We start from the raw sequence: 27,010 nt of genomic DNA on the forward strand, positions 1-27,010 counted from the left end.
GTGTGAAAAACATTTTACAGTTTACAGATGAGGTCACAGGAATAGAGTCAAAGTAGCCAGAATAAATCACTTCCATTTCCACAGGTAAAGAATTCAAAGGTTAAAAACAAAACAACCTGCCAGAAATGTGAGTGGCATGGATTCCAAGATGGACGTAGATGCTTAGGCTGAATGTTTTCCATCGAGGAAAGAGATGTAACTGGGGGCCCTACTAGTAAGATACATAAAGGCAAGGGATATTCTAGAGGAGCTGGAAAATACAGAGAGATGGAAAGGTTGTTACCAGGACAAGGGAAAGCTGGCCTCCTTGGGATTTTAGCTCTCTTGCTACTGGGCAGCTATGGCCCTTTATGAGGAGGGAAACAGGCAGAAAGAGGAAAAATTAGAGACAATGCAGCAAAATGCCTCAAATTCAGTGAAACTGGAATTCTCACTTATAATAAGAGCTCACTAATTCCTGTCACTTAGTCACAACTGTTAATTAGGAACTGTGAAATTCCTGTGGACCAGCCCTCACCCGTCTTGGGACCCTCCCCACGTTGGCCTGATTTGGCCACGTTTCCTGAACAAAGACCCGAGACGGATACCTTCTCCCAGTCTGCTGTCTTCGGTGAACCTCCAGCGTCGCTCTTAGGTCTCACAAGCACCAACTTTCTGTCTGTGTTGAGGACCTTCGAGTCCCGGACAGTGCGTGGAGCTGCGGGAAGAGGCTGCCGGCAAGGGGGCGCTCCACTAGGTGGCGCTGCAGATCACGCGAAGACGGCAGCGGAGGGCCTAGGGGCGCCGGTCCTCTTGGAGCTCAGAGGGCAGATCTTCAGAGCCTGGTACGAGGAGAAAGGCTTGGATTAATTGTTGGAAACACATGGCCCCAAGCCTGGTTCTGTTTCTGAGCACTAGTCATTGTAACCAGGATTGCAACGAAGTTCCCTTATTATTAAAAGGGAGAGTGCAGCCTTCCTTTATGGGGTGCTTACTGTGTGTGCGAGTCCCTGGGGACCCTTGCGGACCCTGCGAGGTTGGAGTCTTGCTCGCGTCTTCTAGTTGAGCAAACTGAGCTTCAGCAACACAGAGTGACTTCCGCAGAATGGCAAGCTGGTTGTCTGAGGATAAGAACGGAGTCGGGGCCTGCCTTTCCTTCACTGACCGCCTCTCGCTCCGCAGCCGCTCCAGGCTGCTGGAAGGATCTAGCAGCACCGTGGCATTTCCTCACGGGAGAGCGTGGAGCTGGCTCTTCCTCTGGGCTCCACGGAGGTAGCCGTGCGTCTCAGCGTCGCGGGCTTGTTTTGTCCTCCTGCCCATTTTATTAAATGCGGTTAAGAAACACGATAGGGAGAATTCTGGGCCCACAGTACGTAAACATTTAAGGATTCCGTGGTTGAAAGGGATCTGAAAGTGTGCCTGGTTCAATACTTTAGTCTACAGAGAAGGAAACTGAGGCCGGAGCGGGGAGGTGGCTGCCCTTCTAGCCCACCGGCGCATCCCAGCCTGTGCTCCCAGGAGAACCACTGCCTTCGGGCGCGTGTGGGAGCGGACAGATAGTTTGGGAAAGGGGAGCTGACCCGGAGCCATCCGCAGAATCCGCCACGCTTGCACAGGGGCGCGTGCAAGTAGCACACGAGCAGCCAGCCCTGGACACGGGGCACCAGGGTGCTCCTTGCACACCAGGTTTTAGGAGCCAGAGCCAGGCTGTGTTCGTTCTCACTCACACACACACTCATTCTCACAATCACTCTCACACACACCTTCCGAGATCACTCACGCACACCCACGCTCCCACACTGCACACACTCACTGTCGTATCCCACACACCGTCATGTCCCCACACTCACATCCCCCACGCTCTCTCACATCCATACACATTCTCTCTCACACGCACACACACACTCACACCCACAAACACTCACACACCCCCACACACACCCTCTCTCACGCACACACTCACACGGGTCATCACAGGCTCTAAGGACAGGCTGAACAATCCGGCCGGGCAGTCTCGGACGAGGCAGTAACCGTACTTCCCCGCCAGCCCTCCGGCTCGGGAGTAGGGCTTCTCTCTCCTGGGCCCTCAGTCCAGCTCACCTTCTTACCGTGAGTGCTCGATGGTGGAAACCACAGTGCTGCCAATGAACAGAGCAGCCCTTCCCGGAGTTAGTGCGTGTGCTACTTCCCCATGAAAATATGGAAAGTGCTCCCCGGGCTTTGGTAGTAAATGTAAGCTGGCTGACGGCCGCACCGCCCAGGACCCGCGGAGCCCGCCCGCTGAGGAATGGCTCTGAGGATAAGCTCCATCTCTACCTAGAAGGTTAGAGGAAGCATCTTCTTTCCTAACACCTTGCTTTGCCATTAAAAATAGTAGGGCTCGGGACTCTAAATTTTGTTCTAATTGCCCCTCTCAGGATAATTGAGAATCGACTTAAGCACAGGCATTTTCCTCCCAGCTGGGGATGGAGTGAGTGGGGAGCTTACTGCAAGGAGGGCTCGGAGCGACGCTGCCCAGAGGAGTGGGAGCAGCTGGCGTGGGGGTGGGGGTCACACCATGCCTGGCTCCCGGGCACCGAAGCAGGGGGTCCCGTTGATAACCAGTTTGGTGCCCGAGTGTTTGGACATTTCTCACCGCAGTCCAGGGACCTTGCTAGAAATTAAAGGGTTATGTAACGGTGGACCACGACAAGTGGCTGGAAGCCAGCTACACACTGTGTAGGGCAGGTGATGTCAGACAGGTAAGCAGCATGACATCAGGCTCCTCATCAGCCATGCTCAGGACCCTGGAAGGTAGAGGGGAAAAGATAAGGCCGAGCTGTCTCCCAGAGCGTAGCGCACCAGGCAGGCTGGATCGCAGCCAAGGAAAACCAGGGCAGGGACGCAGGAGCAGGACTCAGACCCATGGTGGGGAGGGACAAGGAGGAGAAGCTGGTGGTGAGAACTGGGGCCTGGGGCCGCCGGCGCTAGCAACATGGTGCCTGTGCACTGGCCAGGGAGAGAACAGGGCTTCCTACTTCCCGACTCTGGTGAGAAATGCCTGCCAACAGCAGAGTCACACAGAGTCTGCCACAAAGATCAGGTGGCCCACCCTTGGAGGGGGAGCTGGACTTCTCAGGCCTCAGGGTCTTCTGGGAGAGAGGAACTTTGCTCGGACCGTAGGGGGCCGTCCCAGCCCAGCTTGCAGGATGGTGGCCATCCTCACGGGCTCTCCTTTCTCTCCCTAGCAGTCCTGCTCCGTGGAGGGGCCACAGGTGTGTGTGGGCGTGTCCAAGTGGGACACGGACATGTGGGAATCCCAGACAGCGGGTGTGGGTCTGCAGGCTGCACTGGCTGCCTCTGGGCCCAACCCTGAGAGACTTAGCTCGAGAGAGTCTGGAGTGGGTGAGCAGTGGAAGAGACCTGAGACCCAGCCTGAGACCCGGGTTGTAGGACAAGACTCAGGATCAGAGCCAGGTCAGGATCCGACAGGCCGATCGGATGCCCCAGCTGCCATGTGGTGGCCTCAGTCACAATTCTAGGAACAGTACGTACCAGGTGGGCTGATCAGGTGTGTGGGAGGGAGGACTAGACGATGAAAACATTTCGGGGGGCTGCCACTGCTAGGGATCCAGGCAGCCCCTGGGAGGCTGGGGAGGGGCTGGTGTGGCGCAGGGAGCCCACTCAGACCAAGGAGGGAAGGGGCACGGGGACAGAAGGGACGCAGGGTGCTGGAATTTGGACCAGGGTGATGGTGGGGCTTAGTACCGGGCAAAGAAGGTGGATCTGACCCAAGGAGGAGAGGCCAGTGAAATGGACTGAGCCTCTTGGGGCAGGGAGGAGGGCAAGCCCAGCGCTGGTCCGGGCCTGACGGACAGCCAGGAGGCCAGGTAGTCCTACGCAGTCCCCGGCTGTGGTCCCCACCCCGCCCCCATCCAGATCATCACATTCTCAGCATCGGCCCTTCAGACCCAGCCCAAGTTCTGGCCCAGGTGTCTTCAGATACATATGCCTCAGGCTCAGGTGCCTCAGTCTCCCCAAGAAGGGAAGAACCTCTAGAGGCTCTGCCGTAGTCGGGCTGGGGTTGGGCGGGAGAGTTCTCGTTGCTGCCAGGTGCCCAGGGCATGCTGATGCTGCCGGTCTGAGGGCGCCTGGTTGGGAACCACAGCTCTGTGCCCTGCTGCAAGCCCGTCCCTACAGAGTGTGGCCATCGGCCGGGGCCTCAGCTCATCTCTGCTAACGACGCCTTCCCCTGTCGGCCAGGTTCACCCTGTGGGGAGTGGACAACACTGGACGGCGCTCCAGGCCCAGCGACGTCATTGTGAAGACGCCTTGCCCCGTGGTGGATGATGTCAAAGCCCAGGGTAAGTGACACTGAGGCCAGCAAAGCCTGCAGAGGGACTCCCCTGGGGCCTCCCCTCACTGTGATGGAAGCGGGAGCAAGGGAGTCAAACAGAATAACGCAGGGTTTAGCGGGGAAGGGGGAGAACTCAAGGCCCACCCTGGAGCAGAGATCATCCTAGTGATCCGGCAGAGATCCTCCCAGTGCCCCCATTATTTCACACAGTCTGGGAGTCAGGGAGCCGGGAGGACACACTGATGGAAGCCCTGGGCACACACGGTAGCACACCAGGTGCTGAGGTCCATGGAGTCCCTGACCTCTGCCCTCAGGAGTCCTCTCTTCATATGAGTGTGTCCATCTGCAAAGTTCTTTTGAAAGAAAACACAGGCTACGGGTGTGGACATCTGTGCAAACGGCACACTTGCTGGAGCTCCCTTTCCTCACAAGGCTCCCCGGCGGGTCTCGATAGTGTCCCCTGCTCGGAGAAGTAGCACATGCCCTCCGCAGCCAGGATTTGGTCGTCCCGGGCACCCCTTCCGGGCAAAGAACAAGAACAGAGCTCTGGCCAAGCACTGTAGGCTCGCCGGGGGACCAGGCCTGATGCGCACGTGAGCAAGGACTCGGGCCATCACAGGGACCTCAGGCTGTGCAGGTCTCAGCAAGGGAAACAGTATGGCCATGCTGACACCTGGCCCCTCACATCGCCTGAGAGATGGCTCCAGGCTCCAGGGGCTTCCAGCTGCCCATGAGGGGCACAGGCCTGCAGGGATCAAGGGGTACGCACAGTGATGCAAAAGCACGGGGGGGAAAGGTCCACATTAATGGGGACCAGGTCCACATTAACTAACCACCAATGCTGCAGCACTTTACAGCTTCTGGAAGGATTCTCAGATTCATCGCCTCATTTGATGTGTATGACACAGCTCTTTTCAACCTAGGAATCTGATCATATTAAGGCCCTAAGGCCTTTAAAACTCATGAATGGATTGCCATTCTTCTGTGACGAAGACCAAAATACTTAACAGACACATTAGGACCTAAATGAGGTGACCCTCGCCCACTTTTCCAGCTTCTTCTCATCCACTCTCCCCATCAATCTCTGCAGTTCAGCCTCACTGCCTTTCTCAGGTCCTCCACACATTCCCACTCCTACCACCGGCCCTTTGCACGTGTCCATCTCATTACTCAGACCGTCCTTCATCCCCACCCCTGATTAATGATTAGCTCCTCTTAGCCAGCAGATTTCAGGTCAAGTGTCCCTTTCTCGAGGCAGTCAAGACATCAAGGATCAAGTGATCAAGGGTCAGTGCCAGTAACAATATCATGTTACTTTCCTTCTGCACATTCATCTCTGTTATTAGAATCATGTGTTCAATATCTACCTCCCTGGACAGCGAGCTCCAGGACAGCAGAGTCCCTTTTGGTTTACCAACTATTATGTCCCTAACCCTTAGAAGGAGGGCGGCATGATGACTGGTTACCAACAATCTTGGGCTCTGGAGTCAGACCAGCCAGCTTCAAACTCCTGCTCCGCTATGTACTTGACCTTGAGCAGCTTATTTCACTTCATGCCTCAGTTTACTACTCTATAAAATGGGGGAAGGGATAATAGTTCACTACCTGATATGATGCTAGTAAGAATTAAATGAATGAATTTACATTATTTTTTTAAGTGTCCATCCCATAGGTAACTGTTCAGTAAATGCTGGGGAATATACATCCTAACATTGTGCCCCTCGTAGTCAACCTGACACAGCAGCAGTCAGGGGACATAATGAGGTGACTTCAGCGGTACCAGCAATGTGCTTAGCCACAAAATTTCCCTGACTGAAACTGGCTTCACTTAGAACCGCAGCATCAATGTCTCTGCTAGTTTGGAAATGCTACCACTACCATGCAGAGTCTGCTTTCGGAGAGGGACCCAATGAAGAGGTACTGAATGGATAGAATACTGCCCCCATTTTGTAGATGTGGAAATGGAGAAGCGGAGTTGAATGACTAGCTGACCAGGGTCACAAAGTGAGCGCTGAACAGAGTCAGCACACAGACTCATTATTGGATGTCAATTCCCATTTTGCCTGTGATGTTAAATTAGATATTTAGAAGGTCAGTGTGTAAAAGGGTGAAAACCTTTCTTTGTCTCTGAATGAAGAAAAGACCTAGGTTTAAAAAAGAAAGAAAGAAAGGAAAGAAGAAAGAGAAAGAAAGAAAGAGAGAGAGAGAGAGAAAAAGAGGGTTCAAATTAGGTAGAAAATAAAATTCTCCCTTTCAAGGATTATTAGAATCCACTGTGGCATTCTGGGGAAGTGGAGACTTTTCTAAGACAGATGTGCTTCTCTCTGGAGTGGGTGCTTCCTGGCTTATAAGGTGGGGACCAAATGACTTTTGAAGTTCTCGGAATCCCTTGATGATGAAACAGAGTCTGGAGTTGAAAACCCTCAGATGAGAGGCTACCTGGAGAGGCCCGTGGCCCCCTTCAGTTATCATCTGTTGATTTCTTACTCCAGGCCAGAGAGGCAGAGGTGATGAAAAGGCGCCCTGGCTAATTCTGTTTTGGAGAATTTGCTAATGGCCTTACCGGCCACAGGAGGCTCCTGAGACTTGCTAAGAAGGCAGCAGTCTGCTGGGGGTGCCTCGAGGGGGTCATGCAGGCGAGGAGATCTGCAGCCCCGTGCCTGCAGGAATAGAGGGACAGGCAGCAGCTCTGGAGTGAAGAGGGGCTGACATCAAGTAGCCTGCCTGGGGGCGACCACTCTTTGTTTCTCTGTGGGGCTCCTTTAGGTTAATTCCAGCCCCCAGAGTGAACCAAGCCGTGCTTCTGCCCATGCGGGCTGCCCGACAAAGGAGAGGGTCTGAAAGCCCCGCAGAGCCGCGGGGCGCAGGCGAGTCAATTTCCCACTGAGAGAAGGAGGTGGCATCCCCTCGTGCTTTCCCTCTTCCCCAAGGAGGGAGTCCTGTATGCCGACCATGAAGATTAACGAGGGGGACCCCTTGAGGGGAGCCTCAGAAATTGATACAGTTCAAGCCGCTCTCCCAGAAAACCGTATGCTTTGCCTCCTTGAAACCCAGAGGGTGATAATAAATAGAGCTCACTTGGGTCTGAATTTAAACCTAGTAATAAGTGGGAATTAGCTTTTAAGTGACCCAGAGCAGGACCTCAGCTCCTGATTACCCAGCAGGAAGCCAGACTAATCCTCACATGAACACTCTTCCTAAAGCAGATACTTTCTGGTGGTGAAGGATTTCACCATGTCATGGCAAAAAAGCCACCGAGCAAGGGAGGTTCCACCTGTATTGTACTGACGGCGTCCTTCCCGGGGAAGAGCAGCCTAGTGTCAGCAAAGAGACTGGCCTCATCTCCCGGCCGAGGGTGGCCTTGCAGGAGCTCTTTGCGGAGCTTCACAAAGTGAAGGCTAGCTTTCACCCTTCGTGCCCCACCGCCGTCCTTCTTTCCTGAGGCTGAACATAAATTCCTGTCCTTTCCTTCCTTTGCCATTTATGGAGCCCCGGGACTAGATACTACAGAATGTGTTTTCTGGAATGGTGTAATCAGGTTTCATAAATGCAGCAAATCATACTACATATATTAAGCCCCGACTCATACATGGTTTAGGCATTAGGGGACAAAACGCCTGTCTCCTGGAGCTTCAATGTCAGCAAGGGCAACATGTTACAAAAAATAGTTAAACAGATATTTCAGATGGTGAATGTTATGGAGACTGACTAACAGGGAAATGGGATAGGCAGTGCAGAAAGTAGAATTTGGGGGGAAGAGGGTGAAGATACCCAGGGGAAGATCATTCCGGATAGAGGAGCAGCAGGACAGAGATGTGTGGTGTTTTTGAAGATGAGAAAGGAGGCCCCCTGCAGTGGCGAGGGATGGGGAGGAGAGAAGGTGGTGGGGAGCTGCCAGGGGCTGGGGGTGGGGGGTGGATCCCATGGGACCCCAGCGCAGGGTCTGGGACTCGGCCTGGGACTAGGCAGGGAAACACTGAGTACTTCAAACAGAAGAGAGACGTCATCACGCTTACTGTTTCACAGGCTCATTCACCTGCTGTGCTGGGAGTGGACTCCAAGTAGCAGGTCCAGGGGCCACTAAGGCGATGGCAGGGACAGAGGAGAGAGGATGCTTGTGAGAGGGGTGGCGAGAAATGTTCTGGCTCTAAATTGTTTTGATGGCAGAACCAAAAGGACTGGCTGATGGCTTGAAGCAGGAAAGAAAGAAGTCATGCCAAGGCAGGCTGAGCAGAACTGCCTAGTTCAATGGCTTGTGACTGTCCCCCAGCAGAACCCAGCATCCTAGATGAAGACAGAGAAGAGGCCAAGGAGGGAGCAAGCTGGTTGCGGGCACAGGCCATGGGCCCTGTGGATTATGTCAGGGAGAGAAGGGTGTAGATGCGGAGTTGATGCCCAGAGGGGATGGAGTTGCTAATACCTGGGGCTGAAGGACAGGCTTGCGGGCAGGGAGTACAGGAGGCTTGGAAGCGGGCTGTGTTCACCACGTGTGATACTGGGGTTTACCGTCTCAAAGCTGCAGAAGGTCTCCAACATGACGATTGACTCTAGGTGGCTGGGGGTCTGGGGACAGGTCTAGTCTTAAAGAATTTTTTCATGTGGACAGTGAAGCCACCCAAAATGGTGATGAGAAATGAAGTGGGGAATGAACCGGACGCCAGGTTTTTCCACAGATGTGAAGAGTGGCTAGTAAGTGAGCGGGTGGAAATAGGAAGAGGCAGGTGAGTTTTTAAGGTGGGACTTTTTTTGTATATATATGCATAGAGAACAGTAGATCGTTTGCAGGAGGTCATAAGAGCTGAAAGACTGGGGCATGGGAGGGTTCCTCTGTGTGGGAGAAAGCTTCGGGCAGGTTTCTGCCAACACAGGGACACGGAGAAAAGTGTTTGCCAAGGTCAAGGGGAAGGGGAGAGCTGTTTGCCATATTGCTGGTCCTGGAGGAGGCAAGGGACGTCTTGAGAGAATGAATTCGTATAGAGCCGTGGTTCCCTAAATGTGACCTGGATGAGCAGCAGCAGCACCTTGGAACTTGTCAGAAAGGCAAATTCTCAGGTTCATCTGAGACCCACTCCATCAGGGGCTCCAGAGGGAGCCAACAATCTACGGTTTCACAGGCCTTCCGGGTGGAGATCAAGTTTGATTCCCGAGGTAGAACGTCACGGCTGTGAAGGCAGCACAGAGCAGCCTGGAGAGGCGCGGCCGGCAGGAGAAGGGAGCACAAGGGCTGGGGGTGGGGGAAAGGACCTTGTGGTGGGGACAGCACCAAGAATGACGAAGATCATTGCCCTCGGGTTTTCAAAGGGAATTCTGTGAAATTCAGTTCAGTGAGGACAGACTGAGTTCTCAGCCCCACACCCCTACCCAGCGACTAATGAAAGTGGTGCCACTCGGGGGATTTTTGTTATAGCATCAGGGGAGCGCTTTTTGGTGGTATGGGCGCCTTCCAGGATTCTCATTTCATGGTGAATTTCACAGCCACTGCTGGGGAATAAAAGCTCACTTCTGCCCCGGAAGTCACTTCCTCTCACTCAAATAAGACTATTTGCCCCAGTCTCTTGCTCTCTTGTGTTCTCATAGCATTGGGGAAAGCATGATCTCCTGGAGAACCAGTAACGATTAATCATCATCATAAATAATAATAATAATAATAAAATAACATCTCCTATTGTCTGGCTCTTCTCTCAACTCATCTTACTCCAAATACTATAATGGCTTATTTGCTATTTTCAATTATGCAGCCCAGAGGCTGGGAGCTCTCTACTGGTCTTGCTTCCCCCTGGCATGCTCTTCCCCACACATCCCTGCGGCTCATCTCCTCCCTTCCTCCGACTCTCAGCCCCGGGGTCATCTCTTCCCTGAGACCTCTCACAGCCACCCTGTTTAAAATCTCAGGGCCCTACACAACATTCTCATGCCTCCCTCTCCTGCCTGACTTCCTCCCACTTCCTCACAGAAGATATCGTCCAGGTGATGTATGCTGCTTCCGGAAAAGCCCCCTCCCACTAGACTGTAAGGGCCTCGAGGGTGAGGAATTTTGTCAGTTTCTCCTTGACCTGGCATGTGCTAAGTCCTCAGGAAAAATTGTATTGAGTGAATGAATAAAGGTATGCTTCCTGGGTCCGGACGTTATGCTGCAGAAACGGTTTACATTTAAGGTCACTTTTAATGTCACCATAATCTTAGAAGGTGTGTATCATTCATCATCATTGAACAGAAAAGGAAACTAAGACCCAGAGAGGTTAAGTGACTTGTCCAAGGCCATACAGCTAGTTTGTGGCTTGCAAACGATGCTGTGGTGCCAGTTCTTAACCATAACTCTGGGCCTGAGGACTTCAGTCCCCATGGTTTATTCTGCTGTCTGAGAGGTCCTGGCTCCCTTCTAATAACGAGTAACTCAGCTTCTCTTTTCCCTGATGAGGCCCTGTCTGCAGACTCCCTGCTGTCTCTCCACATGCATTTGAAATTTGTTTTTTTAAGATTTTATTTATTTGACAGAGAGAGAGACATCACAAGTAGGCAGAGAGGCAGGCAGAGATGGAGCGGGGAGCAGGGGGGGCGGGGAAGCACGCACCCTGCTGAGCAGAGAGCCCAATGCAGGGCTCCATCCCAGGACCCTGGGATCACGACCCGAGCCAAAAGCAGAGGCCTTAACCCACTGAGCCACCCAGGTGCCCTCTCCACGTGCATTTTAACTGTTCCTGAGCACCTTGCATTTTAAAGACAGGGAAGACAGATCCTTATTTTGGATAGCCCAAGACTTCTGTGAAGCTGGAAACTGGGTAAAATGACAACTCAAAATACCTTGTATTCTTTTCCATTCTCTGAGTTAATGACTTCTTGAGATGCAGTGAAAGCTAATGAAATAATATCCCTAAATTTTCTCAGTGGAAATAGGAGGAACCAGAAATACTCATGCACTAGGAACCTAGCGTTTATCCTTCTGAATATAGCATGCCGTTTATGGATGTCGGCTTGTAAGCACACCCCAGAGTTAGATTATCTTGGTTTTAGGAGATTTATGGTGGTGCCTGGGCCTCTCCCACCTGGTCTCAGGCATGCATGCTGCTGCTGGGGGAAGGATCAGCCTTTTCTAGCTAGATATTACCGTTGTGTTACGAGAATAGTAAATATGCTGGAAAACACCTCCTCAGCCGTCTCTGTTCCTCGGCGGAAACAGTTATAACCGGGGCCCGGGGTTTGGGATGCTATTTCTAATCACTAGAAATAAAAACATAGAGCCATCAACAAAAAGCCTGGGATAAGGAAACCTAGACTTCCTATCTGGCCTGTGCTCTGATCGCCCACATTTTTCCTCCCCCATTCTTTCATCTAGTACATGTCCCCCTCCTCCCGTTGAAATCAACAAAGCTCAGGGAAGCTGGGTGGCTCAGTCGGTTAAGTGGTTGCCTTCAGCTCCGGTCATGACCCCGGAGTCCCAGAATCGAGCCCACATCCGGCTCCCTGCTCAGCGGGGGGTCTCCTTCTCCCTTTGCCCTTTACCCCGCTCATGCATGTTCTCTCTCTCTGTGTCTCAATAAATAAAATCCTTAAAAAGAGAGAAAAAATGAAAGAAAGAAAGGAAGGAAGGAAGGAAACACAGCTCTTAGACTTGTCCTTCTGCTTCTGTCTGAACTCCAGGAAAAAGGAGCCCTGTGCATTCTTACCAAGACTCCCTCTTACTTGGCATCTATGGGCCAACTAGGAAAAATCCTCTACGAGAAATGGTCACCCCAGATTTGCATTCCCCAAGACTCTGCCTCCTATATCTTCTTAAATTGGCCAAACACTACCATCCCCTGAGCATTGATACAAAAGAGCGATGGAAGATAGACACAGTTTTAAAAATTTGACTTGAGCCCACACTGGCTATACGACCTTGGGTAGGTGACCTGGCCTCTCTCACACTGAATGTCCAGATGTGGAGGAGAGGGACACTCATATCCATTTTGCAGTGTTGGTAGAAGATTGGAGTTCACTATATGTGAAGTTCTTGACAATTGATAGGCCATTAATAAGTAACGGGCGATATCATAGACCTTTATGTTCTAAGGCATCGTCCACTTGATCCTATTTTAACAACCTGAGAATTTAAAAATCCTGCAAATCTGAGTGGATTTCTGGACCGAAGTTATTTATAATGCAGTTAAGATGCTGGCTATGAGAGTTTGGTTGCTAAAGGATTGGAATAGCCTGGGGTGGAGAGAGATCACTGGAAAGATCATGAATTACATTAATTTAACTAACACTTTTTTAAATCTACTCTGTTGTAATCTACTCTGTTGTTGGGCCTGTGCTAGTCACTCAGGACATGGAAGTAAGATCCGGCGCCTGTCCGCATAGACAATGGGCAAGATAGAAAAATAAGGAAATCATTGCAGTGTCTGAACAGAGTAGGTAGGGGTAGAAATTTTCTTCCTTCCAACCCAGAAAACCCCTACAATGGTGACTGTGTTATTACCAACAGCCCAAAATTCACTTGGAATTGTGACATGGAATCAGGTTGCTATGCCTTTTGGCTGACAGGGGGTCGAGTGGGCAAAGTGCTGGCTTGGAAACCCGTAGACTTAGTTTCTTCATTCCCAGATTTAACACTGGATCGGAGACAGAGTTCTGTTCTCAGATCTCAGTTCCCAGCTGTTGAGAAGGGAATGTGAACAAATCTCCTTTCTGACAGGTTTAATACAAAAACATTTAATGATAAAGGACTTCAAGCTCCGTAGGAAAAAATGCCAAGGCTATACAAATTCATCGCCACTTTGCCACATCACCAAGTCCGCATGAGCAGTGTATGCCTTGGAGGAGAAAGCGAAGAGTTATAAATTAAACTGAAAGATTACTTATTTGGAGTTGCAGGATGTACCAGGTTCTGCCTCTGTGTCACACACAGCTGCGAGCTTGTCTTTGTATCTGGTCCAGGCAGCCCCAGCAAAGGCTCTGCCGGTCTGTAGTCATGGGGGCCACTCCTGGTTCTTCACGTGGCTCAAGCTTCACCTGACAGTGCTTCCCTCCATCCCTGAGTCAAATTTCGGTCCCCCCGAGCTTCCCTGTGCTTTTGCAGGACCCACTTGGTACCCCAACATATATAATCTGGAAGTTGAGGGGAGCTAATACTTCATGGGGCCGAATGTGAGAAGTCCCCACCGGGCAATCCAAGATGGGAGCAGACGGTAGAGTCTTCCTTTCTCCCCGTGGAAGGACCAGCGGGGATCCAGCAGCTTCCTCTCCCGCAAAGCACACCACCTGCTTCTTAGCTTGCCCCCTACCTTCCCTCAGACTCCTCTCTGGCCTCATTTCCTTCTCTCCTCCCTCCAGCTTCCCCGGGACCGCACTTGCCAGTAAAGTATTCATCTGTGATTTTTTTTTTTTTTTTTGCTGTAGGCACTGTATTTTCAGGAAACATGGGTAAAGACAAAGAATATTATAACTGAAGTTGACCTGAGATATTCTAGTTGAAGGTTTTCATTGTTTTAGAAAAGAGAGCCACACCCGGTGGGGCTGAGATAAAAGTGAATTACTCAAACCACGGTCTCCGGGCTCCAGGTTCTTATTCTTTAAGCCACACATCACACACACCCACGCGTATATGTGTAAATATAAGTAGACACAGGTCTCCATACACATGCACACATGTATGTTGTGTGGCTACATCCGTGCATTTAAAATGTTCTTTATTTGCCTTTTCTTCCCTCCTCAGAAATAGCAGATAAGATCTACAATCTCTTCAACGGCTACACCAGTGGGAAGGAGCAGCAGACGGCCTATAACACCCTCCTGGACCTGGGCTCCCCCACCCTACATCGAGTCCTCTACCACTATAACCTGCACTATGAGAGTTTTGGAGAATTCACCTGGCGGTGTGAGGACGAATTAGGTCCCAGGTAACCAAGAAACTCCATTGCCGCTTACCACAACCTCGGCTCTTTGAAATTCTGTGCCTGTCCTCCTGTACCCATGGATTCACAAAGATTTCCTGGGTGACCTTAGGAGCTCAGAGAAATAAGTCCTGTGCTTTTATACAGCTCAGTTCATAGCGATTAGTTTTGGGTAAGCTGTATTTAAGTAGGAAAGTCATGAATACATTTCCCGAACTCTGAAAAAAATCTTTGCCCTTGACCCGTTTCAGCCACCTCTTTATCACGCTGACATAGCATTCCAAATGCTAAAAAACGGTAGATGCTGGGAGCCTCCTCGCTTTGTGAAAGAAAATTAGGAATTTTATTGAAGAAGTTACACGAAAGTATTTATTACGTATGAGCTTTGCATATACAATATGCATTTGACAGACGTATTTTCAGCTAAATTGCACATCCTTTGGAAAGACAACGTGGAGGTAGCCCAGACCCACCTTGACATCTTTGTTGGCCAAAGTTAGGACAGTACGGTGTTTGCCAGCATCCCCTGGCCCCAAGGCCACGACTTTTCAATACTCAATACCCACTGCTTTTAGGTTCTGCAACACAGCATTCTTAGAAAGAGAGAAATTGGAAGAGTGTGTACAGATAACCACCTTCCTTTTGTTCGATTCATCATGGCTACATACTCCTGCTCTGAGAAAAACAGATTTTGGTGGAAATACTGGAATTATCAGATAGAGTCAGTGAAAGAGGCTTGCATGGAATGTTGGTACCTATATGTTCTTGAACTATTTAGGGGTTCATAAGGGATAAAAAGGGGGTGGCTCATTGACTCTTTTTAAGGAAAAGAAAAATGGAAAGCAAATGAAGACTATCAACACAATGGAATGGAATTCTCTGGCACTTAAAGAATTCTTGCATTCCTGCCAAGATGCTGCATGAAAACATCACCCAATGTTGTCCCATCTATCTGACTGCTGATCGCACTGGAGGGAGACCAAGTGTCAGTGTGCTTCTCGTGACCTGAAGTTATAAACTCTCCAAAAGACCACTGTTCAGGACATTCCCTCCTATTCTCTTACTTTTTTAAAAAATTATTTATTTTATTTTATTTTTTTAACTTTTAAAAGAAGGAAGAAACTCGGAATTATCTTCTGAAACACAGTGATTTCATGTGTAAGTTGAGGAAGAATCTTTCTGCATTCCATAGATTATTTCCTACAGTTATTATAAAAGTTGATAGTCCTCAGGAAAACAGATGCCACGGCTGTGGACCAAAACACAGAGGGAAATATGTAAGGGACTTCTCATTGGCTTTGTTTCAGTTTCAGAAGAAATCGAACCCTGAGTTAGAAAGTAGATACGGATTAAGATATGTCCTCTCTGCTCCATACCTTATTACTCCTGCCCTCGTAATTACTTATGCTTACTGTTATCCTCTCTCTCTGCTTCTCTCCCAAGCTGCCTTCCCCCTCCCACCTCACTCTGTTTCTTCTCTTCTCTCTGCTCCCCACCCTTTCCTCCCTCCTTCTGACATTTATTGACTATATATATACAGTTCTTGGTTAGGGAACATAAATGTCACAATTTGAATAGCACTAACATTGCATATATCATCTTGATTTCCAAGGGCATTAGGATTGCTTTTAAAATTTCTCTCTTGTAACTCAAGAGTCGGAAGGAAAATTGGTTAATAGAGCAAGTGAGCAGGGGAAGAAGTGTGGCTGCCCCTGTAAAGTAAGGCATGCTGCAGACTTGACATTCTCTTCCCAGACTCTCCTCCCTGGAGACCCTTTCATGTGGTGCTGGTTTTTCAAGGCTCTGTATTAGAAGACAGTGTGTCATTTCATTAGCTTCTGGAAATCAAGTTTTACTCTCTGGTGTCACAGGGGAGAACCACTGAAAAGGAAAAGCCTTCTGCCTTGAGATGCATCCATCATCTTTGGAGTTGGTTGTGAGTGTGAACAGAAGAGGATCTGTGGACCACACACTCCCTTTGAGCAGGCAGAAACGACCCCCTCAGTTCAGTTAAATCCCTTCCCTTAACTTTCACAGAGGCCTCCAGATTCACTTGTGCGTTGAACTACTTTGACAACAGCATTGGTTGCATTGCTGCTAAGAAAGAAGAAATCCACAGGCTCTGAGATGATCAAGGGCAGACACAAATAATTTTTTTATTTTTTTTAAAGATTTTATTTATTTATTTGACAGACAGAGATCATGGTTAGGCAGAGAGAGAGAGGAGGAAGCAGGCTCCCTGCTGAGCAGAGAGCCTGACACGGGCTCGATCCCAGGACCCTGAGATCATGACCTGAGCCGAAGGCAGAGGCTTTAACCCACTGAGCCACCCAGGCACCCTAATTTTTTTTTTTTTAAATTGAGCTATGGAAGTAGCCACAAGATCTCCATGGGCTAATCAAATCCTCTCTTTTCCCATGTCCTTGTCCTGAGGACGATGTTCACTCAGCCTTCATTCTCCCTTCACTCCCTCTCCCTCCACCTTCCAAGAATTTGTCAACAACTAATGACATGTAGTAGGATAAATTAAGAGGAAGGGCCACCAAAGTCCCATTGATGACGACTTTTGGAAGCCTGCTTGGCCCAACTGCAGAGGCCAATAGACGGAGGAGAGGCCATCTGCAGGAGATGCTACGTAGGTGGCAGGCGGAGTCTTGGACTTCCTCTGACCCACCACTGAAGTAGGAGAAAATACGACTGCCCTCCGATGAACTGGCGTTCTCTCCGTCCCTGGACGCCGCTGCTGGATCTCCATACCTTCCCTCCAGCTTCCTCTCTGCCCCTCTCAGCACGTCCTCCCAGGAATGTGGTGGTCACGGCCAGACAGAAGGGAAGGAATGAAACGAATGTGCTTATTGTTCTTTGAAAGGTTATTCTCAATGGAGTGCAGAAACTTCCATTTTCTGGAAAGAATTGGTGACCGAATTAGAAAAGCATTGGTTCTTCCCATGAGAAGTTAGCTGAGCAGCTGGTAAATCCTGTAAGGGTCGCTGATCATTGAGCTTTTCAGAATGGCATTTTATGGGAGGGAGCTCATTCAAAGAAGAGAAACTTTGTGGGTCTCTGGGCACTTCAGGGTTCAAAGAACAGGAGGAACAGAACTGAGTGAGGGAACGCTGCTCCGTCGCTCAGAGCTGGTGAGGTCTGACCGCTGGCTGTCAGTAGCCCCTGAGTCTCTCACGGGCAGGGGCACGGGGGAGAAGGCTGTGCACCAGCAAGACAAAGACGATTGTGGTGACAGCCTCCTTCCCCAGGCTGCACGCAGAGGCCACCAGGCTCTTGCACTGGCCCGGAGGGATCCCTGCGCTCCAGGGTGTGCGAACTTGGAGCAACCTCGGTCTCCTTCACTCCTTTTCCTCCGTGGTGATCTGCGACAGCCCTCCCCTTCTCCCTCTCTGGACTGGGTCTCGGTGGCGGTGGCCTCCTGGCTTTCCAAGGGAGAAGGCGGAATGGAGCGGGAGCACACCTGCACACTAATGAGGTCACGTGTGCCTCAGAGAGTCCGCATTCCCCCCGGGGCGGCGGGGAGGGCTGTGTCAGTGTGCACCAAGGGCACTGTTGTCTTCACTTGTATTTCGCTGTCACGCCCTCCATCCGGGCATAATTAGTTACATTTGATACCCTCCAAAGTTCAGTATATCAGCTGTTTCTGCTTAGTTCTAAAATAGCCTTGAAAAGGGAAATGTTCACTCAAACACATTATTTGTCATTTAGCGATGGTAAATTGCTGGCTGTAAAGAAAATGGATTTGATTTGTCTTTCAAAACTGCCAACTCTATGATTTTAAAAGGGCATAAATTCCCACTAAAATAGTAGTTCTTTTCCTTTATTTTTCCTTATGGCATTTTATTTCTCTCTTTTGTTTTGCTGCCTGCCCCTTTTACACAGCCAGACTGTTCTTTCATCCATCCACTCATCCATCCGTCGTCTGTCCATCCATCCATCCATGTATCCATGCATCCATCTGTCCCTCCATCCATGCATCTGTCCATCCATCCATCCATCCATCTGCTAGACAGATATTTATGGAAGACCCCCCCCCCCCCCCCGTTCTGAGTGCCCCTGATAGAACAGGAAGCAGGACACACCAGACTCTGCCCTCCGGGAGTTTTAAGTCTCACTCTAACAGTGCCTATTTGCCCTTCCCCACCTTCTCTTCTTTCTAATCTAAGTATCCTCCATGCTCCATCCATAGGAAAGCTGGCCTCATCCTCTCCCAGCTGGGGGATCTCAGCAGTTGGTGCAATGGCCTCCTTCAGGAACCCAAGATAAACTTGCGACGTGGCTCCCTTAAGTACCTGGGCTGCCGCTACAGCGAGATCAAGCCCTATGGACTTGACTGGTCAGAGCTCAGCCGGGACCTCAGGAAGACATGCGAGGAGCAGACCCTGAGTGTCCCTTACAACGACTATGGGGACAGCAAAGACATCTAGCACCACGATGCCAGCTGGTGGCTGCCAAAAGGAAGCAGGAAGAGAGGAGAGGAACATCTGGGTTGGTCTTTGGATTTTTAATATTTTTTAATGGAACATTAAAACCTCTAAGCCAGGGAGAGGCAATATCTAAACCAGGGAGAAACTGATCCTTGCTCCCTGTAGAACTTATTTGGTATGATGTTCTCCATCTGCATGATCAGTAGACCTGCGAACCAGCAGCCTCATGCAGTGTCATTCCTCTTTCGGGGATTACTTTGGGGCTTGTTTTGTAGTTAATTTGTTTCATTTATTTTTTATTCCCAAAAGGTTCATCACAATTCTCAAGACCTCTGCCATGCTCCCCATGAAAGGTCTACCAGGTTAAGGCACCCTGGGCTCGCTGAGTCCCTGAGTCCATTACAGCTGGGGACAGAAATGAGGCCAGAAATTCACCCGCCTGGCCCCAGGCCCCAGCCATAAGCATTTATCAAGAAGCTTTTCACTCTGGGAGCCTAAGCTCAGCTCACAGAGAAAGACAACAATGGGAAAATCGGGAGGGTGGCCTCTCTGGAGGCCACATGGTTCCCCCCAGGCCTTCTTGTTGCTCGAGTCACACCTCAAAGGTGAACTGAGCCTCCAATATGGGTCCCAGCAGGCCTTCGGATTTTTAGGTCCTCACCCATTTTAAGATGGGATTGGGATGAAATCTCCCTCCGGCAGATCTCTGCCTCTCCTCCAAACAGTATGAGATCTTTAAGAAGCAACAAATGCTCCTTGTCAAATGTACCTTCAAAACAGTCTACCTGGGAGACTAGTTAGCAACCCATTCTAGAGAAGAAGTAGAACTGATTGTCTAATAGCTCCTGTGCCTCCAGGATGAACTTCTCCAGACCACCAGTGTGCATCACACGCCTGCATTCTCTTAGCGCCTGCGTCTCTCAGCCCGGACAACACCTGCTCTGGGTCAGGAGGTGCTGATACCCCCACGCCAGTGTTTCTGTGAATGAAAGCGATTACTGATCGCAAAAAACCTAATGTCCGTTTCTCCCTTGCTCAGTTTGCTTAATTATTTTGCTAGTTTTGCAGGTCCTCTCTCTGGATGGCCATCCACAGGAGAATGCCGCTGTCTTCTCCTCCTACCTAGCTGCCAGGCCAGCAGAGGTTCTACAAGTTCTCGCTTCCACCCCATGACCCTAGTGTTGCTGCCACGGCCGTAAGTGGCGGCCCAGCCTTCCTGTAAGAGCTTTGAGGGCCACATGGCCCACCAGTGACCTTAGCTGTCCCCACACACCTCAGAGGCCTGAACACACACCTTCAGCCACCCTGCCTTTGACCAGGGCTCCTCCTTTGGAAACACAAGAGAAAGGTCAGGAAAGAGATATGGATCTACATTGAATTATATGGATTTTTTTCCTAGTAGTAATGACAGATCACATTCTGAAGGGCTCACTGTGGACCAGATGCTGCTCGGAGGACCTCATATGTCACTGAATCCTCATGACGTGCCCCCTCCCCCAGCCCCATCACCAAGGAAGGGCTCTTCTTGTCTCCACTGCAGTGACGGGGAGGTGGAGGCAAAGAGGGGTCAGACAACTTGTTCCAGATGTCTCCTGGAGCACTGCCTGGGCCACCACATAAATACAGGCTGTTCCCTCTGCCACCCTCAGCCCTGGGCCAGGTTGCCTGTGGCACGCGGCCGTCCCATCCATCAGCTCCACACAGACCTGCCCAGACAGCTCTCCTTGCGCCGCGCCGCCCGGGGCAGATATGCCCACGGTGCGCCCTTAACTTTGCAGCCGGGAGCACACTTTGGGCTCACTAGGTCTGCGGTGGGAGCCCTCCCCTGGGGTCCAGGAGGGAGCCTGCGGGGAGACTGCTGGCTGCCCTGCTCCCCACGCTTTTTTTCCATAAAAAGCTGGAAAGATTTGTCTGCCGTTCTAGAAGGTACCTGCTTCAGAAACGACTCCACTTTCGGAGCGAAGGCTAGCAGAAACCTCGGCCATACCACCCGTGGTCAGAGCAGGGCCTAAAGGGACATCCCTGACCATCCCCAGAGAGGACGGTGCCACAGGCCGCTGGAGCCCAGCCAGCAGACAAAGCCGAGGGAAGAGCTGTCCTTGCTGTTGCCACTGTCCTGCCCCCCGTATTCAGGTCTGCCCACAAAACGGGCTCGATGCAGCATGGTGGGAGTCCCGGGCTGTGCTGTTGTCCTGCTCATGGTGGAGGAGGCCGGAGCCAATGGGCTGCCGAGAGAGGACGGGGAGTGTCACCCTCCTCCGTCCCCTCCTTCTGTTTTATTAATATAAAGGAGGCGCATTCTCTCCCCCAAGCCCCTCCAGCTTTTCATCTGCTTCTTCTTTTTCTTCTCCAGCCCTACCATTCCTCCTTTATCCCTTCCTTCTCCATGACCCTCTTCCTCCTGCTGTGTCCCCTGGTGTCCCCCTCGTGGCACAGGTGCTTGTACATACTACACACTACACACACACACTGTATATATACATTACACATACCTGCATTATACACAAAACACACACAGTGTACACATGCACGGCACACATACATTATATACACACTGCACACAACACACAGTACACACACAGCACACATACATTATACACACTGTATACACATACAACACACACTATACACCTACATCACATAACACACATACCTTATACACACACATTACACGCACTATATATACACACGCTACATACACAACACACACATTGTGCACATACATTACTCTCACATATACACATACATTATACACACGGCACACCCACATTATACACCCACATGACACACACTATACTCACTATACATGCATACATTATACACACTTTACGTACACTATCACACTATATGTACACACAGTACACATACATGCACTATCCCCATATATTACACGCACACTCTACACACAGCCTCTATGGCTGGGTCCCATCTACTCTCAGGTGAAAAATAAGGCCCATATGGACGGAGCAGGAAACAGTTTTTTAAGTTCCCCCGAGGATTTAACGACAGGATTTGGCCCGGGGAAGACCCCATCGATCCCACCCCGATGACATTTCCCAAAGCTTGCCTGGAGGGACCCATCCTGATCTAAAAGTGTGACAGTACTGGACCAGTATTAAACCTCAAATTTCTAAGCTGCCAAACAGGTCTTAGGGAGTCACTTCTACTCACCACAAACCCCCCAGTTCTGGGCTCCCCACGAGACCATGGTGTTTCCTCTTGAATGTATGTCACCCCTGGAATAGCATTAGACCTTTAACTGAGTGTGTGATCATTTTCCACAGAGTTTGGTCCATTTGTTATTTTCAGTTAAGCACACTTCTTGATATTCAAATGTTCTATTAAAAAACTGAGTGTGAAAAAAAAACCCACTTTACTACTATAGAAGGAAGAACAGATAAAATGTGACCAACTTCAGGTGTAACAGTATTGTTTCAAAGAGAATTATTGTACGATTATAAAAACATGGAATAATCAACTAAATAATAAACAAAGCTGTTAGTAAGTGCCAGGTGTGTGCATGTTACCTTATGTCTTGAGAATCGGAGTGATCTGGTTGGACCCACCAGGGAAACTATCCCTGTTTTAAATGCTCCACCTCTGGGAAATCTGGGTGGCTCAGTCGTTAAGCATCTGCCTTCGGCTTGGGTCATGATCCCGGGGTTCTGAGATTGAGCCCCGCATCAGTCTCCCTGCTCAGTGGGGAGCCTGCTTCTCCCTCTGCCTGCCACTCCCCATGCTACTGCTCTCCCTGTCTGACCAACAAATAAATAATCTTAAAAAATTTTTTAAAAATAAAATTTTCCACCTCAGATGCCAAATAGACAGGCCTTATAGCCTGTCATCCCTTTTTTGTTGTTGTTATGTAGTAGTGTTCTCATATTCTCCATCACCGCCAGATAATTAGCCCATGAAATCTATTTATTGTGTATCTACTATATTTTGCATGCGAGGCACGGCGCCGAGGGTATGCTGGTGAGGAAGACAAGTTTTTTTTTTCATCACGGAGCCTGGTGTTTTATGGGGAAAGGGAGACACCGAACCCATCATTCCAGGGTGAAGAGAACCGTGGCAGAGAAGTGCAGGATGATGGGAGGCACCAAAATTTCTCCTGGGGCGTCTAGGGCAAACGTTGCAAAAGTCCCTCCCGGACACTTTCCTGTCTTCTACTCTGTGGAGGCATTTGGGATGGGCTGACTCTTATGAAACCCTGCACAGGGGGCAGCCCAAACACTCAGTCACTTTTTTTTCTCTCTACCATGTAACTGTAAATAGCTGTCCTCTCTACTGCCCCCAAAACATGTGATTCCCTTTGTCTTCAAAAACCAGACATGAGGAGCCTGCACACTCAGTAGGCCTTCTTGCCAAGTCACGATGAGAGTGCTTCTCCCCATGCAAGCAGGAACTGAGCAAAGGTGAACACTGGGGCAGTTCTAAAATGTGACCACAGATTTTTTGCAACCCTTCCCTTCTAGAAGTGAGTTTTACTGCCTCTCCCTTTGAATCTGGGCAGGTTGGGGACTGTTTTAGCCAATAAATGATGATGGAAGTGACACTGGGTGACTTCCCAGCCTGACTCAAAAAGGCCTTGGGGCTTCTGCTCCTTCTCAGGAACTCAGGCTCATGGTTCTCTGAGCCATCTCGTAAGAAGTCTGAGGCCACCATGCTGGAGAGGTCACATGGGAGTACCGTGGTGCATGGTTCTGGTCGAACCAGCCTGGTAGATATTCCTACTGAGGCACCAGACACGTGACTGAAGCTGGCCTGGACCCTCTTGATCAGTCTCCCTGTCAGCTGCATACCATCCAGCAACTTCTATCAATGTCACATGGAAGAGAAGAGTCACCCTGCCAAGACTTGCTGGAATTCCTAAGCCCAGAATTACACAACACAATAAAACAGTGATTGTCTTTTTTTTTTTTATAGATTTTATTTATTTATTTGACAGAGAGAAATCACAAGCAGATGGAGAGGCAGGCAGAGAGAGAGAGAGAAGCAGGCTCCCCGCCGAGCAGAGAGCCCGATGCGGGACTCGATCCCAGGACCCTGAGATCATGACCCGAGCCGAAGGCAGCGGCTTAACCCATTGAGCCACCCAGGCGCCCTAAAACAGTGATTGTCTTAAGCCATTAAGGGGATCTGCTAAATAAAAGGGATCTGACAGGAGCCAAAAAAAAAAATCTATTCCATTCAGCCAGTGGTGGAGCATGGAGGTTGCCCTTGCCCTAGGCATGAACCCACCACGAAAAGGACAGGAAAATGTATACAGGCTGTGACTACAGAGTCATAACATGCCTCTTGCCAATAAGGTGAGTCTGTGCTCCAACAGAGGGGAGCAGAAAGAAGGGTGTCTGTTCCAATACATCTGAGCGGATGATCCTCCGGAAACTCCCCAGAAATCCTGTATGAGCCAAGGTGGGGATAGGGAAGGGACCACAGTTCCAGGGCCAGCAAAAGAAAGAAAGAGAAAAGAGAAGAATATTTGGAATAGAGAAGAAATATTGGGAGGGAAGGGTTTCTTCCAATGGCTTTGCTTTTCTGTCCCTTTGTATTTGGAACATCCCGGATGTGATGTGCTCAACCCACGCTTAATGTGTGTCAGGTACTTGTGCTAAACCCATCACTGCATAAAATTCTGCAGTCTTCACTGCAACCTTATGAATTAATCCTCTTCAGTAGGAGGAAGCAAAGTCACAGAGACCTGATATAACTTGCCCAAGGTCACAGCTAAAGTGGAAGGACAGGTGTTTCTACTAAAGGCCGTCTGACTCTAACCACTGCCCCCCATTACCCCCCAGCGCACCATGAGTTTGTTTCTCCTTGAGTTTCCTAGAAAGGGTAAGACTCCTCCTGCTGAGATTTTTACAGTTCACTGACCCATTACCCTATCTCAGGAGAGATAGGGTAGCAACAGGAGAGAACATGGCTGAATGCTGGATCAGTGCACACTGAACCATTACCATTAAGAAAACAACTAATTTTCACAAGCCAAGCACATTTTTTCTTTTTTTTTTTTCCCTTGGCTTGGTTTTTGGTCTGTCACATGAGTGTCATGCAAGCCTCAAAAATGGTGGCTCTCACTCTCTATGTTCAGTGTAGTCCTGTACTGGGCCTTAGGGGTACTTGGGTGGGTCCCCTGTGTTCTGCATGCATCCAACACTTGAGGGAGAACTTGGGGAATGAAACTTTTTAGGGCAGCCTGGATTGACTTGATTCAGGCTCAGCCCTGAGTTTGAAATCCTGCCTCCAACTTGCTCCCATGGTCGGAGCCTAATTGACTGTCATTTCAGCTGACCCAAGGCACGAGCAGTTCAGTGTCAAAGGAAACCTCTGCCTTCTATAGAGTAGCTGACAATTTCTCCAGATGCATGTGGGATCTAGGACACGGCTCACGTTTGCTCTTCTACAAAGTGAGAAAAGCAAAGTCTTGCTTGTTCTGGCACTTCACAATGTATACTGATTGGATTGAGTCCCATAAGAATGGACACATTTTGACATTATGGGTTTTTTCCAAAACTGCCCTTTGTTGGAGTTTATGAATATGCCTGTTCACGCAGAGCTATGAGTCAGTGTACCGGACCCCTTCCTACCTTTCCAAGTAGGAGGACCTCAGCCATGTTCTGTGATTAATAATTAGGAGCAACTTATTTTGTTGAGAAGGATTCAGCTATCAAGTGACCCTGAGGGTCTTGCTGCCCGACAGATCAGACAGTGCTCTGAGACCTACCCACTGAGGGATGAAACCACCTCACACAATGAACTCCCTGGTGATGTTACAGGACCTAAGTGTCCAAGAGTAAGACTAGACTTTACCTGTGTGAACTGATTTGTCCTAGTGACTATTGAGTATAACATGGTAATGATGCTTGCACTTCTCAGAACCCAACCACCTCTTTGTCCTTAGATCCATTTTCCAAATGTTTGCACTTGCCCTGCTCAGTGTCACAGAGTTGACTCTTGTAAACTACATTTCCCAGACTCCCTGCTCTACAGGCTTCCAGTCCATTGGGGTAATGGAGGCTCTTCAGGAAGAAGACTGGAGGACAGGAAGAGGGAGCAAGCCAGCGTGCTTCTCCCTCTCTGACTTGGAGAGTGTCTCCAGCACCTCCTTCTTGATTCCAGCTGCCTGTCTGACCTCACACTGTCTCCAGCAAACTCCCACCATGCTTTCAGCTCTGTTCCTGCGACTCCACCTCCTGAGTTTCAGCAACACAACCTCATCTTAGAGCAGGAGCTGCTTCCTGCTGCTACTTGTCTTTGGGTTGTGCCACGATTCTCTACATGCCGTTTCTGTTATTCTGAAATCTTTCTCATTTGAATTTCCTCTATTGAGTTACCTAAAATGTGTGCTGCTTTCCTGACTGGGTCTCAACTAACATACACTTCAAACTAAAAATTGCATAGCATTTGGTAAGGAATTTTGTAACTTTTTAGGGTTTGAATGATGATCTGGAAAATGAAATTTGGATCCTGAAAGTAAAGAAATGTCTCTGAACTCTAAGATTGATTACAGGGTCAGAATATAGGTTTCTACTCGAGCGCTAGATTTGGTCAAGGGGTAGCGGTTGCCTGTGATTTGAAAACGATTCTGAGGATGGATCTGAATCTGGCCAGAAAGAGTGATGACGACCCATGCCTGACATGGGAACACAAATGGTGAATAACAAGGTGGATGCCATGCATTTGTCCTCCCTAATCGGTAGGAACAGAATAGGCACAGAATAGCTGAAATCAGAACAAGCTAGGAAAATCTATTATGTATACATCATATATGCATATATGATATATGGATATATGTGTATGTATGTATATATGCAAATAATGATACATCCTAAAAGTGAATATATGTTCATTGTCCATTGATAATGGAAATACTGTGAGAATAGAAGACACATTTCTGAGACCTTCTGGCCCCTAATAAATTTCATAGCATTTCATTCACCTTTCCTGAACTGTCATTTTCATTTCTAAATCTGTATTTTAAGACATCCATAATGGTGTTAATTTGGTATCTTAAAGTGGCATATAAGAAAGGATTTCAAAGTCTTCATCTGTTTTGGCCACTTGAGCCATGAATCACTTGGGAGCTCATTAAGATTTCAACAGGGAGAATTTAATATAGGGATTTTTTAAAAAGATACTTGAGGATCAGAAAAGCAAAAATATTTGAAAGCCCACACAGAGGTAAGGATAACACAGTATAGGTATAGGATAACACAGAAAGCCCACACAGAGGTAAGGATAACACAGTATAGGTATAGGATAACACAGAGGTATTAGTAAGAACTGTAGGAAGTGGAGGAGGAGCAAGATGGCAGAGAAGTAGGAGACCTAAATATCATCAGGTCCCAGGAGTTCAGCTAGATAGTTATCAAACCATTCTGAACACA

The 27,010-nt window shown here is 49.3% G+C and overlaps 1 protein-coding gene across 2 annotated transcripts in view; it reads left to right on the forward strand.

Annotated features, from left to right (window-relative positions):
- ASTN1 (astrotactin 1) overlaps nucleotides 1-18,841 on the forward strand; it is a 315,493-nt gene extending 296,652 nt beyond the window's left edge. For both annotated transcript variants that reach the window (XM_044267351.1, XM_044267352.1), the window contains exons 21-23: nucleotides 4,222-4,322; nucleotides 14,010-14,193; nucleotides 18,383-18,841. In XM_044267351.1, the coding sequence (XP_044123286.1) occupies nucleotides 4,222-4,322; nucleotides 14,010-14,193; nucleotides 18,383-18,620 (523 nt within the window). In that variant the 3' untranslated portion in view covers nucleotides 18,621-18,841. The remainder of the gene's footprint in view (nucleotides 1-4,221; nucleotides 4,323-14,009; nucleotides 14,194-18,382) is intronic.
- The last annotated feature ends 8,169 nt before the right edge of the window (nucleotides 18,842-27,010 follow it).

This window comes from Neovison vison, chromosome 10, assembly GCF_020171115.1.
Source record: "Neovison vison isolate M4711 chromosome 10, ASM_NN_V1, whole genome shotgun sequence".
Lineage (NCBI taxonomy): Eukaryota > Metazoa > Chordata > Mammalia > Carnivora > Mustelidae > Neogale > Neogale vison.